Here is a 14,454-nt window from a genome sequence, read left to right as displayed (position 1 = left end):
AAGGCAGACCGGGGCCTGCGGCAGAAGCAAGGAGCAGGCCTTGCCCGCGCCCCGGGGTCGGCCAGGACGCCTGCCTTGCTCTGCTGGGAGGCGAGAGGAGCCGCCAGCGAGGCGACCTGGGGGCTTGTCTGCTCCTCACCAGAGCCCAGCCCAGGAGCACCTCATCCCAGGGCAGCCAGGCTGTCCCCACCCTGGGGCTGCTGTCCCCACCCTGGGGCTGCCGGGGCCCCAGCCGTGTCCCCGAGCCCCCACGGCTTTTTAGGGGCTCTCCCAGGATCGCCGCTTTCCTCGGCCCCTGCCGGTGCCGGAGCCTGGTGATGCTGGGTGCAGCCCCAGGCAGGGTGGCTCACCCTGCTCCTGCCTGGGCTTTCCCAGGGGCAGCGTTGCCCGCCAGTGCTCGGGAGGGGTGAAAACGCCCACTGAACTCAACGCTTTTCCCCAAAAAGGGGCTGCAGAACACAAGTGTGTGTACACACGTGTCAAAGGAACCGTTGCAGAGGAGAACGCAGCGCAACAAGACCTCCCCCAGCACCAGCCACCACAGCCCAGGCTGCACGGCATGGCCAGGCTCCGCACACCAGAAGTCCCTCTGAACTTACTGTCATGGCAAATTTTTTTTTCTTACTGTGAAACTTTTTATCTCCAGAAGCCATCACCAGTTTTTGAAGGGGCAGATTTGACAGGAGAATAAATTCTGCTTTGACAGGGCAGCGAGATCCAAGGTAGGGAACACCAGCGTGTCCCAGGCAGGATTTCTTCCCCCATTTCCATCAGGAAGTTCCCGCTGTGGGAGCTGAGCCCCCACCATCCCGCATTCACAAATCCCCTCGTACCTCTCCTTTGGTTTTCAGAAGGCCCCAGCAAAACATTCCCTCTCCCGTGGTGGATCAACGCTGACAGTGTCTGACAGGCTGAGTCTGCCAAAATATTGACTGGCCCAACAGATTTTTTCCAGTTGGCTTCTATTCCAACTGTCTTGCTGATTTCCTTCCGCGCAGCCAGCCTGCAGTCACCATCAGGAAAATGCCACAGATGTTGTTTGTGCAGTCATCTTTTATCAGGAGCATGAATTTCATCAGATTCTGTTTGCTGACATTCAATCACTTGTCACCGAGTAGGCACCAAGCGGTCGTGTGTCACGGTCACATCCCATTGCCAGGCTTGTCACTCGCACTCCCATTGCCCGTTTCTGTTAAACACCCACTTCCACCTTGGTGTCTTTTGCTCAAAGGCCGCAACGTGCCTTGGGGGCTGCCGGCAGGGAGCTGGGGCCCTGCGAACCGATGGGATTGCACCAGAAACGAGCGGGGATTTTCCAGCACGCTCAGCAGACGTGGCGATCGGCCTCCAGCTCGTCCCCGGCGAGCTGCCCGCTCCTTTTGCCACCATCTCCGCTGCTGGCACCTGGATGTGCAGGAGGTTTTGGGGCTGTTCAGGGTTTGTGGGGCACCACGGGTGGGAAGGAGCTGCCATCGTCCCTGTGTTGGCAGCGGGAAATGGCTACAGCTTTTCCAAATGAGAACAAATGTCTCCTGAGCTGTGGCGTGGAGGGACAGGGCACATCGTGCTGTGCTGCCATCAGTAAGTGCCCCAGATCAGAGTGGCCACGGTTGAAGGGCCCGTTTGGTTTGTTTTAAAAAAAAAAAAAAAACAGGTTTAAAAAAAGGGAATAAATAAAAATAGATGAAGCTTCTTCCTCTGAGCCCTGTGTGTTAACTCTTTCTGACCAACCTGGACCCTTTCTAGGGGCTCTCCTGCCTGAGTTACCACCAGGCTGAACTGCAAAACATCACCCCAGGAAGAACCTTTAAACCCCCGATTTCCCCTCATTTATGGCCGTGCTTTGAGTGCCCGCTGAGCGTGCTACCAGTGCAGGCACTAGCCATAGCCAAGCTGGCTGCGGGGCCCCACGGCTGCTGCAGATGTTGTGGCAACTGGCAAGTTTCCGCCGAAGTGGTTTAATTCAGGTTCAAGTTCAGCTCACAGCGCTGCTCCAAAGAGCTCCCAGAGGTGAGGCAGCACCCGGCAGCAGTGCCCGGAGAGGCTGGGAAGGTGTCGCCACCCTCCGAAAGGCTTCACCTCTTGCTTACCTGCCATCAGCCCTCGTCTGGCACTCTGGATACGGAGAGAAATTATTTTCAGGCTAAGGCTGGGTCTAGTTACCGCGTCCTAAAGCGGCACATCCCAGTCAGCATCCCCACCCGCTTTTCTGCCTGACGGTGCCTCTGCTCCGAGGGGCAGATTCTCAGGTCTGTGGGTGGCCTTTCCCCTCACGCGCCAAGCAGGCAGTTCTCTGCCCGGCGCCTCATCGCCCCACTGACCGCGCTTTCAGCCAGACACAGACCCTGCCCTGTCCCCCCCACCGTGGCTGACCGTGCTCCCCAGCAGTGCCCCAGTGCTGCCTGCGAGCTGCCTGCAAGCTGCCTGCGCGCTGCCGGGAGCGCAGAGGACGAGCACACAGTGGGAGAGCGCAGATTCCTGCCTGGTTATTGCCTGTACACCCCTTGCACCCCACCACCCTGAGGGTTGGGCGAGAGGAGGGTGTTTGTAGGAAAGGCCCTCAGGCCCCTAGAGCATCCCAGGACTTTTATTTTTCCAGCTACCAAGGGAAGCAAGAGAGCGAGTTGCAGTTCTCAGCAGATCAAACGCTGCTTTCCAAGGAAGGTAAAAAACTAGTCCAAGTTTCTTGAAAGTCTTGGCAAGGCTCCACACTCAGCTGGAACCCACACTCACAGTCCGTACACCAAGCGTCTCCCCCCTGCACTTGCCCAAAAAAGGCTAGAAACTACTTTAACCGTCACCTGACACTGAGCACCCGTGTGTCCCGTTGGCTGCGGCTTAAAGCCTCCAGCTTTTGTCAATGCACAGAGCTGCTCAGTTTAGGTCCGATTTTTATTTCACTTTGGGGTTTTGCTGTTTTCTTCCCTACTGCATTTTTTTATCACAGTAAAGCAAATTTGTTCTCGACATTGTGAAGGGCACATCGCCCGGTCGGTGTGGCGGGGAGGCGGGGGGCACCGGCCCCACCTCGGCGGGCGTGCAGATACTCGAAGCTGCGGCTGCTCAGCTCAGCAGCCCTTTGCCACCCGCAACCTCAGCGAGTCACCGAAAGCCCAGGGAATGGTCACATCTTTAAATGTGCTGCTCTTCCAGGAACCGCTGCGAGAGGAGCGACGGGGGGCAGCTGTCAGCAGGCAAACAAACCCGCAGTATAAGTTCATACAAGCAAACCTCTGAACTTCCACAAGCCAAAGAGCGAATAAACAAGTCTGAATAGCACAATGCGGGCTGTGTCTGGTTTGTACAATACAGAATTGCCATTTATTATTTTCACGCTGCCAATAAATAATTGCCTTTATGTAGAACAAGAAAAGTCAAAACGATACGCAGTGCTGCTGGAGATGTAAAGCTAATCCTTAAAAAATCACTTATGGCGGAAGGAGGCCACTGCAGCTGAACTCGGAGTCTAACTTTGTTCTTACCTCCTCTCCCTTTGTCAGCTGCTCTCAACTTTCCCAGCTGCTTTCTGGGATGACATTTACAAAGCTTAGTCCCAACTATAACTGTAAAATATTTTAAATGTAAATAGTTTAAAAAAGACTGCATCAACAATCCTGTAGTTACACAAAGGTTTTTAAAAATGGACAAAGGTTGTGTTCAGATGACACAAAACCAAATTATGCATAAAACTTGCCTGCCTTTGACGAAAAAAGCTTTAAAATTTTGTGTCTAAACTTAATGTGAAAATGGAGAAAAGACATGTAAAAGAGTCTAAACTGGTGGCATTCTGAAAATCTGGGTTTCTGGTAGCAGCTGGTTTTGCAGGCGAGCAGAGCACGCAGGAGCACGTGCCATTGCAGCACACGCGGTGTATAAGCCCAGACCCCAGCTGTGCCACCACGGACGGCACCGGCCACCGGTACCACCCCCCTGGCTGGCGAGTTGGGCACTGTGGCTGGCCACCACCAATGGCACTGCCCACACCAGCCACCGCCGACGGCTGCCCCTGGGCTTCTGGGCCGGGCGGGAGCCCGCAGCATTGGGGCTGGGGGAGGGAAGGCTGTGAGGAAGAGGAGCTGCTTTGTCCCCAGCAGCGGTTTGGGCTGCCTGCACCCCTGGTTTCACGCAACGGCCCAGAACAGGCAGCGGAGTGCAGCAGGCAGGCGATGTCACACCTAAAGACGTCCACGCTGCCCCCACCGCGGGCAGGGGCCATCAGATGGTACCAATCCTGCCTGGTGCTGACTACCATGCTGTGCAAGGAAGCCAGCTCCCCCTGGGAAGTGTCAGGGGCCCTGACACCTTCTCATCTTGTCTAATTCCTGCACATCGGCCTCCATCCATGAATGCAAACAGCCCTCCGTCCCACCAGCACAAGGTGGAGATGGCCAGTCGCTAGCAGGAGGCCGTCGGGGCGCCCTGAGACACCGGCGCGGACGGACAGCGACACAGAGCACGCTGCGGTCGCAAACAGTTGTCTCTTTTATTACTCACACTGTCCTGGGCACTGTCACCGAGCTGCTGCGCTGCCAACTCATTACCAGCATGGCTGACGGCATGGCCCACGTGTGTGTCGGCAGCTAGAGAAGCCCCAGCCAGTTCAAGACATCCTATTGTTCGAATATGATTACAAAAGTTGGATAGAAAATAAGAGGATAAACTTTAAATCAAATGGTATTATATTTAGCAAACTGATTATTTATTTTCCTGCGCTATGGATGCCTCTGCCTGCTGTCAAAGCAAAGATGTTAAATTTTCACAGTGTATTATGAAATCATATACAAAAAGGAAAAAAGCAGTGACCTCATGTGGTGTGAAGAGACATGTCTTGGGGGAAACAAAAAAGAAGAACAAAAACCAGAGTGAATGCTCAGCTTGTTAAGCAATTCTCCACCTCAGTTTATAAGTGCATCATGGATTCAAATTCATCAATTCGCTGTTTGGTGTTTCCTTTTCTAATCCTCCGGTAGGAGATTGTGTTGTACCTGGAATAGCTGTGTCTGGAGATATCATTTTTTTTTCCCAGGCTGGGCTGCTCCCCCGGTTTCTCCACCTGGGAGTTGCAGCCGGGGCTGGCCAGGGGAGATGCCTCCTTGCCACTGTCTTGCTGCTTTAGACAGGACACCTCGCTGTTCTCCTTCTTGATTTCGATCACCTGAACTTCATCCTCTTCAGTGTCCTCCTCCTCCTCCTCCTCTTCCTCCTCCTCCTCCTCCTCCACCTCCGCCTCCTCCTCCTCCTCCTCGGCTGCGCTCCCTCCTCTCCTGTCGGCGCTGGCTGCGGGGGTCTCTGCCGCCTCCCCGCCGGGGCTGGCCGCGTTCCCCAGCTCCCCGCTGCCTGCAGACGGCCCCTTGCTGCCCGGCCCTGCAGCAACACAGAGGGAGCGCGGGCGAGGACGGGCTCCATACCACCCTCACGCCCCCGTCGCACATGCCCTGGGCATAGCATCGCTCCCAGGGCCCTACCAGCTCCTGCCACCACAGCACCCAACCTCCAGAGACGGCCTGGGGGTGGTGGGGGGGAGGGTGCCCCACATCTCCAGGCTGAACCCCACCGCACGGACACTCACAGGTTCTTCAGAAAGGCTTGCCAACAGTCTCAAACTCACCGCTTACGGCAACCTGCCCTTGCGTTTTTTCATGTACCACCTTTCCCATGGAGCCCCCCCACTTCCTTCCTTTAAAAAGAGATGTCAGCAGTTGAGCCTCGAGGAGGGAAGAGCAGCAGAGCATCCCCCCCGGGACCGGAGGCAGGGGATCCGCTCCTGCCCTCTGGCATCGAGCCGAGTGCTGGGCCTTCAAAGGCCTTTCCCAAAGCTCCCTGATTGCCTTGAGTAGCTGCTGGACTCAGTTAAGCCAAACTCTCCATTCTGGAGTCGCTGCCGGGGGCACAGGAGGGTCCCATCTCCGCACAGCTCGGTGCTGGGTGCCGGCTCTGCCCGCCGTGCCGGGCGGGAAGGGAGGCGATGGAGCGGGCCCCAGCACAGCCCCATGGGACACAGACCAGGTGGAGATGGCCATCTCCTGTTCGTCCTGCCTGGCACATCTCGGGGTTAAATGATGCTTTAGCGTCGCAACAAATGGTCTATTCAACATTTTGCCTGTGGGGTCCTGACTATTAATTAGACTAAATCGGTAAGGTACTAAAAAGCTGCCTGCAATTTAGAGATAAAGTGCTGGTGGCTGGGGGGCAGTGCAGGGCGGGGGTGCTGTGTGAGATCGTTTAATAGGTTTTATTGTGCACTCATAAAGTGACACAGCTGGAATATGGATGTCAGCTCCAAGTGGGAAAGCCTCCATCATGATTCACCTCCTCGCAGCCTCTGCAGCTGCTATGAAATATTATTTTGCCCATGACAAACGTTCATATATTTGTTCCTTCTCTTAATCGAAGCAAAGTTCCTGTTTACAAGGCATGGCCCATACACCTCTCAGAGCTATGCTCAGTGACTCCAGCTTTGCCAGGCCTGTGACCGTTACTCTGGGTTGTTAATCTGCTCTTCTCCAGGCTGGGGTTTCATATTTATGTGGCAGCTGACATATAGGAAATACCAACTTACTGGGTGGCTGTGTAAAGGACAGGAGGGATGCACACGGCCGGGTGCGGGAGCAGGCAGAGCCGCCAGCCCTGCGCCCCGCCGTGGCCGGCTCAGCAGTGGGGATCGTTAGCATCGTTAGCAGCCCGCGCCCAGCCGTCCCTTGTTCCGCTGCCAAAACCAGAAATGTGGAAGGGCAGCGGGGCTGAAAGCCTGCCTCTGGAGAGACATAGCTTTCCTCCTTTAATAATACTCGATAAAATCCCCCTCCTTTTTGGAGGAATGGCTGCATTCTGCACAGTATAATTAAATACATTTGTCTATATGTATATATATTCAACACATTTTAACTTGCTGCCGGGGCCGGGCAGTGAGTGCCGGCCTGCAGCCCTGCTCACTGCAGGAGGCTGGTGCGAGCTCCAGCCCTGGCTCCATCTGACTGGTTTTACCATTTTCACCTAGGAATGAGGAGAGAGAGACCCAGGAGCAGATGATTAGAGAGCAATTTTCTGCTCCATACTGGGGTGTCAGGGGGCTTTAGGCACTTGCTGAATCAGGCAGGAAAAGATTTGGGTTTTAAGGCCACACATTTTTGACTGACAGTCTCCCAAGGTTATCCCCTGAACTCCCCTGCATGGAGCAGAAGATAAAGCAGCTCCCAGCCTCACCAGGCTGTGGGAGATCTCCTGGCCAAAGACCCCACAGTGCTTCCATACCCCCGTGGTCATGGAGCTACACGCAAACCTCAGGAACAAAGATGCCAGCCATGTTTTCTAAGGTGCAGCAACTCTACTGACGAGAAATGAGCCACTGGTCTCCAGAATGTAAAAAAAAATACCACCTGTATGTCATTGTCTCTGAAGGCTACTCATTGCTATGCTTTGGGCAAACCCCACATCACACAGCATTTACCTTCCTCTGATTCCTGGCTGTCGGTCCCCGTGTCCTGGAGATCAGCTGATCCCTGCTGTAGTGTCCCATCGTTTGCCTCTTGCTTTTCTTTAGGAAATACAAAGCACAAGAAATGGACTGATGGAGCAGTTAGTGACGATAATTAGGTTTTAAATTGGCAGTAGATTTTCAGAGCGGATTAAAAAATTGCTTGCTTATTTAGTTACATACTTTTTTTTGCCTCCTGTGTGACTGCTAGCTCAAATTTGTCCCTAACTCTGAATTACTCATTGTCACAACTACCACATGTTAGGAATTTTGACTAACACACATAATACATCCTGTTATTCATAAGGCCATACATAACTAAAGCTTTTCTTTCCAAACACTTAAAGAAAGGCAGCCTTGTACTTTACCTTCGCATTGCTTCTCTCCATCAAAACCCCCACGAGCTGTGTCCTCTGCCAATGAATTTCTATTTTCCGCCTGATTTTCTTCTGCAGGTGGAGCATTGGGGCTTGTTTCTGCATTCACGTAAGAAACCGTCCCGACAGACTTTGCTATTTCATCGATGACACCGATGACCTGCAGTGGGCCCTTCTCCGGGGCTACGCTCCCGTTGCACTCAGGCATGCCGGACGCCACTGGGACTTCTTCTGTCATGCTTCGGGCCGTGCCGTGCCGTGCCCGCCGACTGGGGTCGTGGACCTCTGGGGGCCCTGCTCCTGCACCCCGGGGCAGGGAGCGCTACTCCTCACCCCTTCTCCCCCCGGGGGGTTTCGTTCCTCTGCGCAAATGGTCAATGCCTGTCTCCTCTCCCACGGGCGCTGCGGCAGAGCAGGGTCCACGGCCGCCCCGTCAGATGTGCCGAGGGCTTGCCAGCGGGCTCTGGCCACGGGGCGATCCAATCAGCACCTCGCTTGCTCCTGAGCCTCGTCCCGTTGCATAATTAAACGCACCATTTTAATTTACATAAACAAACAATCTGAAGCAAGGCAGCTTTTGTGCTGGCATGGAGAGCGGGTCTTTCAGCATGTCAGCCCCGTGGTAATAAACAGAGATTTTGTACTCCTGGCACAATGGCCCTTTGTGTCTCGGCCTGGTCACAGGGACGACGATTGTTCTGACCCCTAATCCCCGGAGGGTGACCACCGTCCGTCGTGCTGCTCCCACCTAACCCGCTTAACATTCCCCATCGGGTTTGCACGCCGATAAACCTCGCCGTGCTGCCGACCGGACAATGAGCGCATTTTGCACTTGTCGGGGAACCAACGGTCTGGTCGGAAGGGCACATGCCCCGCACACACACAACGCTGCGCTCCTCCGCGGCGCAGCCTTAGCCCAGCCACACGTGCTTGGCAGGCAGGGCTGCATCCTACCGGGTGCTGAGCACCTGCAGTTACCTGCTCAGCGCAACGCATCTCAAGGGCTGGGCCCTCAGGAACAGAACTAGAAGATGAAAACCAAAAGCAGAAGGCAAAGGAGGTTTTGCGAGGGGATGTGAACTGAGGTGGCAGGTCCCCGAGGCCGAGTGGGACGCTTGCTGCCTGCTGACACCCCAGCGGGAGCCCCCCCAGCACCCAGGCAGGGCAGCACAACCCCCAGTGGCAGAAGCAGCTTCTGACCCCAGCAGCAGAAACTCTCTTTAAAGGAATATCAAAGGGGGAAGGGATGAGATTAGCACTTACATCAGTCATTATCAGTCAGACCTAAAGTGAGCAGGAGGGAGAGGGGAACATTTTGCAGAGTGAAGCAGCACCGGGGCATTTTCTGACCGCAGCTGAACTCGACCCTCGTGCCCAAAGCCAGGTTTATGTAAGAGTGTAATCTCCTGCTGTGAATGACTTCTTGTGTTCATACAATACAACATTTTTGACACCTTTGGGCTTTAGGGTTTGAAAATCCTCTTGTCAAGTTCAGACCTTGATTAGAAATGGACCCAAAGCCTTTCCACTGGTTTTGTTTGTCTGAGAGTTTGCATCTTTAAATCAACAACTTTTCGTCACTGTTAGGAAAATGAGTTTGGTGTAACTGATTTATAAAATCAATCCTATGCTGGAAAAGTTCATCCAAGAAAAATGGATGATGAGGTCTGAAAGTGAGTTGACGACACTCAGTGGTAGGTGCCCTCGGGAGAGGCCGAGGACCTGGCCTGGGCTGGTGGCTGCAGAGGAGAAGGTTATTTTCTGTTCTTACCAAGCTGGCATCCCCCCGAGCAGGGAAGCCATGGGGGTGTCTCTCCAGCCCGGCTCATCACTGGCCCGGAGGCGGGTGTGAGGGCAGGGCGGGGATGCAGCGAGGGGCCGCGGCCACCCCGGGATGGGCACCACACCCCGCTCGGCACAGCCAGCACGAATCCTGCACCGGGGCTCGGGCGTGGGGCAAACTCCCAGCCAGGCTTCAAAGCTGAAATAACCCAAAGCTGAAAACACAGCGCCAGGCTTGAGAAGCGGGGAGTCCTGCTGAGCCGGGAGCCACATCGGCTCCCGCAGGGACGGGGACAGGGATGGGGAGGGGTCCTGCCCCCATCTCCCCAGGAACCTGCTCGCCTGCCTTCTTGATTGCAAAAAGATATTGAAACACTTTTAGGTATTTCCTGATGCCATCTATTGGTTACACAACCAGTTCTCGGCAATTCACATTTTCCCAAATGAGCACGATTTGCATGAATCTATTATAAATCATTTTCCGTGTGACCTTTAACACAGGAAGTTTCCGTTCCAGATATCTACCCTTTGCTAAAATTTCAGAAATAGCACCTGGGATTTCAGAGGCGTTGGGGCACAACAGGGATTTGAAAGTCGGTGAAGTAAATCATTGGAGCCACAGCAATTCCAATTCATTCCAGAAACAGGAAGAGGCCACCATGGCAAAGTGTTTGCAGGCTGTTTGCAGGGTGTTATTGCAGAGCTCTGGAGGCTCCTCTGCTGTTAACTCTCAGCCCCCCAATTTCTCCTTTGGTCACAGGTTTCCAGGAGCAGCTCCTGGATGGACCTGGCTGCCCAGGGGGGCACGGGCACCACGTACAGGCACCAGAGCAGCCCTGGAGCAGAAGCTACATAACCCCAGGTCACCATGGGAGATGCAATGCCACCCAAAAGCCAGGGCAGGATGACAGGCATGGTGGCACTGGACACAAACGCTCCCACCAGGAAGCCAGGAGGGATTACACTTCACTTGAACACCCAGAGAAAAAGTCCTGTGGATCATGTCAACAAACTACAATCAGGCATTTCCATTTTGTCAGCAAGGTGTTAAAGGTGTTAAGGTGTTAAACATAACACCTTATGTTTATGAAAAATCATACCTTGGCATTCCTCTACTATAGAAAATTTCAGAATTTTTACTTTTCACCCAGAGGAGGAATGAAAGGAAAGGTGGAAACACGGGCATCCCCCCAGCAGAGCTGTGTCAGGTACCAGCCAGCCCTCGCACGGCCCCGGGGCTGAGATGCTGCTGGCCCGATGCTTGATGTTCGTGCTGGCCACGCCGGAGGAGCAGCGTGTTTGCTCTGAAAACAGGAATACATGCCAGAGGGATGCAGCAAGGACACCCTATTTACAAACCATGGGTACATGCAGAGTAATGAACGTTTTGATGGTGTTAAAAATAGGCAGCTGTGGCTGTCTTCCTGGCCAACACTGCAAGGAGCCCGAAGGGATCGCTGGTGGGGGGAGAGCAGCTCCTGCCTGTCTGAGGGCATCTGCCCATGCGGGTTGTTCTCCCCAGACTGTCCCCAGGAGCTGAGGGGCTGCTCGTCACCCCCCGGCCATCACGGTGACTGAGAGCCTGGGAGCTGCTCGGATGCTGCAGCATCCCCAGCGGTGTTTTTAAGCAGGGAGGGTTCATAGCTGGACTTGGGAAAAGGAAAAAGTAGCTGAGGGTTCCTCCCACCGCAGGCAGCTATTTATAAACAGAGCTGGGCAAAATCACCTCTCAAGGACAGGAAAACATTTCATTTGCACAAACCTGAGGTGGTGCGATTTCTGCCTTTTTAAGCTTTTAAAAAAAAGAAGAACAAGCCTGTGCTGAAAGAGCCAAACTTCACAGAAGCAATTCAGGTTGCAGAGCCCTCCCTAGCAGAGCATCGCCAGCCCTGCTCGCTGCTCCCCCGCTCACCTCCACCCGGCTGGAGACGCTCCCATCCCACCTTGCAGTGGCAGGCAGGACAAGCCCTGCCACCCACCAGAACGACGTTTTGTGATCTTCTTCTCAATTCTAGGGAAGCTGGGTGCAACCAGCTGCTACACATGAAAACGTCTAAAACAGCTGCATGAGAAAGGAACCGCCGGGTGCGAAAGCAGAAGGCAGCAGAGCAGAGCTGCAGGCAGGAGGGCAGGCACAGAGCCCTGCCTGGAAAGCAGCGGCTGAAGCAACGCCCCAACGGAGCGAACACAGGACACACAGACACAGGTCGGGCAGGGAAACACAGAAACTCCTCACATATTCCAGCAGCTTCCAGGGCTGCGAGGGGAGAGTTTTTGCAGGATAGTATGGCCTTGAAGCCAGTATGATTTTCCACTGGATTTGAAATGTTCCCAGCAGAAGCCACAACCTGTTTCATGGTTTTGTGGAAAAAAAATATTCTGCAGTAGAAATTACAGGCCAAGAGAGCCCAGGAAAAAAAAAGAACCCTGAGATAACACAAAGGTCATAAAAAGGGCAAGGCTGGCTAGAGAGCTGCAAGCCAGCACAAGCGAGGTGAACAGGTCTCGGGGCAGCAGCAGAAGCACCTCTAGGCCCTTGCAGGGGCCCAGTATTTGATGCAGGGTCTGGAGTTCAGGGAGGGGTTGCCTAGAGCTGAGCACTGGGCAAGACCTGGTTAATCGGTTCAGAACCCTTACAAGGTCTGGTTCAGTAGCATTCAGCAAATTAGTTGAAGTTTTCAGTTTAAAATGGAACTGCATTCTTCGGAGCAGCCGCGCTTCTTTCTGCAGTAAACTCACATTGCCTCCTTTATCCACAGGGGCTAAGAAGAGAAAAGGTAATTCCCTGGCTGTTAGGCAATCAGTGAGAACACCTCTGCTGAAGGTCAGAGCACCTTCCACACACACTGCTTGGAGCTTCAGCCCCGTGGACTGCAGCATCACCACGCAGCACTGCCCATACGCCCTCCCTCCTCCTGCCCCAGCTCCTGATCCTTTCAGATTTCTCTCTGGAAGGAGAAATGCCATTTTAAAAGAGATTTCTCCTTTGTTTTGCTCTCTGAGCCATTTGGTTTGGCTGTGAGCTCCTTCCTCCCCTCGGAATGCTGGGGCACTGCTGATCTCGCTGCCCGCCCGCCGCAGCGGCCCCGCAGAGCCCGCCTGTCACCCACATCCTGTTTTTGATTGTGGCCATGAACGTGACACGTCGTCCTCTCGTAGCAACCAAAGCATGCGCTCACCATTGCTGGAAGAGCACAGTTTTTTGGTCTTTCTTAAGGCCTTTCTTAAGCTTGTTGGGCACTCAGGCTCATTCAGCCTTTCCACACTAAAAGCAAGCATGTATCTCCAAGGTATGACAAATTAACTTTCCATACCAAAAGGAATCCCTGCTTTGGACCGTAAAGCTGCACTAATTTCCACCAGAGACACAGCCTTAGGGGCTAGAGTTTATACAGTGTTTTAAATACCCTTTTTTTTCCCCCTCTATAAAACAAGGCGGAGGATCTGGGCTGTGACCAAGTGTCCCTGTCCAGCCCCACCTTGGCCACGGGGTCTCTATACGCCAGCTGCAACAAAGGCAAAAAGAGACTTTAATTCAATGCTTGTTTCTAAGGAGCTGTGGGGGGAAGTGAAGCAGACCCCGGCCAGGCTGGTGCGTTTTTGTTGGTCTCCGCAGATCAGTCAGCCCACGCTCTGGCCTGGCTTTGGCGTACACTGATTGTCACCCAAGTGAACGAGCCCATAGCACCAGTGGGCAAAGCTTCAACCCCCCGCTCAGACGCACCAGGTTAGGAATATTTTGTTTTCTGACACCAATGCATGCAACAGTCATGGGGCCAAACGCTCCTTGGCCGGATAGAGAGGAGTGCTCCCACTCGTGCAAGGCACTACAGCCACGCGCAGCCAGGGCCAGCCCGGCTGGAAACATCCACGTGTTTCTGCAGGCCATGGCCAGCGCTCTGCCCTCGGCTGCCCGCCTGAAACCTGGAGCCAAGCATCTGAATCGCACCATGGGACGGAGTTCAAGGTCCCTTCCTAAGTGCTGGAGCTGTTTGTTCTCTGTGGGGCACTACAAGCTTCACCAGATTTTCTGGTTATTGTGCCACAGTTGCTTTCACACCCATATATCTGGCTTTAACCCCACAGTTTGTCCAAATAGAAACCATCTCTACTTTTTTTTCTCCTCTCAGCTGCTGTTATTGGCAAAGCACAGTAAAGCTCTATCTTGAGATAGCAAATCACAGGCAAAACACTTGATGTCCAGCCATGAGCTCCAGAGCCCAGACCAGCACCCGAAATGCCCCAGCCTGGGCTGATGAGTGGCATTTGGGTGCCAGGCCAGAGCCCCCCTCCAGGCCAGGGGCTGGGACTGAGCCAACTGCAGAGGGGCTCATGGGCTGAATGAACCACAGCTGCTTGCTTCAGCAGCGCTGACACAACATCAGTCCCATACATAAAATCTCGTGAGCTGCTCTCCCGGAGACTTGCCGTATTGCCATCTACTTAATCCTTTTAAGAGAAATTACAGATGCCAGTACAGATTCTGCTGGCTTAGCAACATTCATTAATTAGAGAAGTATTGGGAAGGGGTTGTTTTTATTTGGGGTTCATCTTGGATAGAAGCTATTGGGTTCAGCCTGAGCTTTCTGAAAAGACCAGGAAATCCTGCCACAGCAGTACCCGAGTGGTAAACAACCGCACGGTCTGCTCGGTTAAAAGACGAATGAGTCACACAAGGTATTTAAATTATCTTTAAAATTCTTCCAGTTGTATTTGAAGAACATAATTAGATTGCTTGGGCTGAACAAATGGCCTATTTCTGTGTTGCCTGAGAGGGAGATAAAATTTCTCTTTTTCTTCACATCTATGCCGTATTTATTA

The 14,454-nt window shown here is 53.7% G+C and overlaps 1 protein-coding gene across 1 annotated transcript; it reads right to left on the bottom strand.

Moving 5' to 3' along the window:
• Nucleotides 1-3,293: 3,293 nt before the first annotated feature.
• ERMN (ermin) lies at nt 3,294-11,721 on the bottom strand. The gene is made up of 3 exons (XM_074828431.1): nt 7,843-11,721; nt 7,448-7,534; nt 3,294-5,364 (listed from the first exon to the last, which is right to left on the bottom strand). The coding sequence occupies exons 1-3, from the start codon at nt 8,087-8,089 to the stop codon at nt 4,901-4,903; spliced, it is 798 nt and encodes a 265-aa protein (XP_074684532.1). The 5' UTR covers nt 8,090-11,721; the 3' UTR covers nt 3,294-4,900.
• Nucleotides 11,722-14,454: the final 2,733 nt, after the last annotated feature.

Source organism: Strix aluco, chromosome 6 (assembly GCF_031877795.1).
Source record: "Strix aluco isolate bStrAlu1 chromosome 6, bStrAlu1.hap1, whole genome shotgun sequence".
NCBI classification, from domain to species: Eukaryota; Metazoa; Chordata; class Aves; order Strigiformes; family Strigidae; genus Strix; species Strix aluco.
This window is presented reverse-complemented; position numbering and strand designations above follow the sequence as displayed.

What these genes read in the sequence shown, in the direction of transcription:
- ERMN (XM_074828431.1), bottom strand. Translation starts at nt 8,089, where the DNA reads ATGACAGAAGAAGTCCCAGTGGCGTCCGGCATGCCTGAGTGCAACGGG. An exon ending in TGGAGAGAAGCAATGCGAAG is followed by an intron (nt 7,535 to 7,842) that starts GTAAAGTACAAG and finishes TATTTCCTAAAG; the next exon opens with AAAAGCAAGAGGCAAACGAT. An exon ending in CAGCCAGGAATCAGAGGAAG is followed by an intron (nt 5,365 to 7,447) that starts GTAAATGCTGTG and finishes GTGTTGCTGCAG; the next exon opens with GGCCGGGCAGCAAGGGGCCG.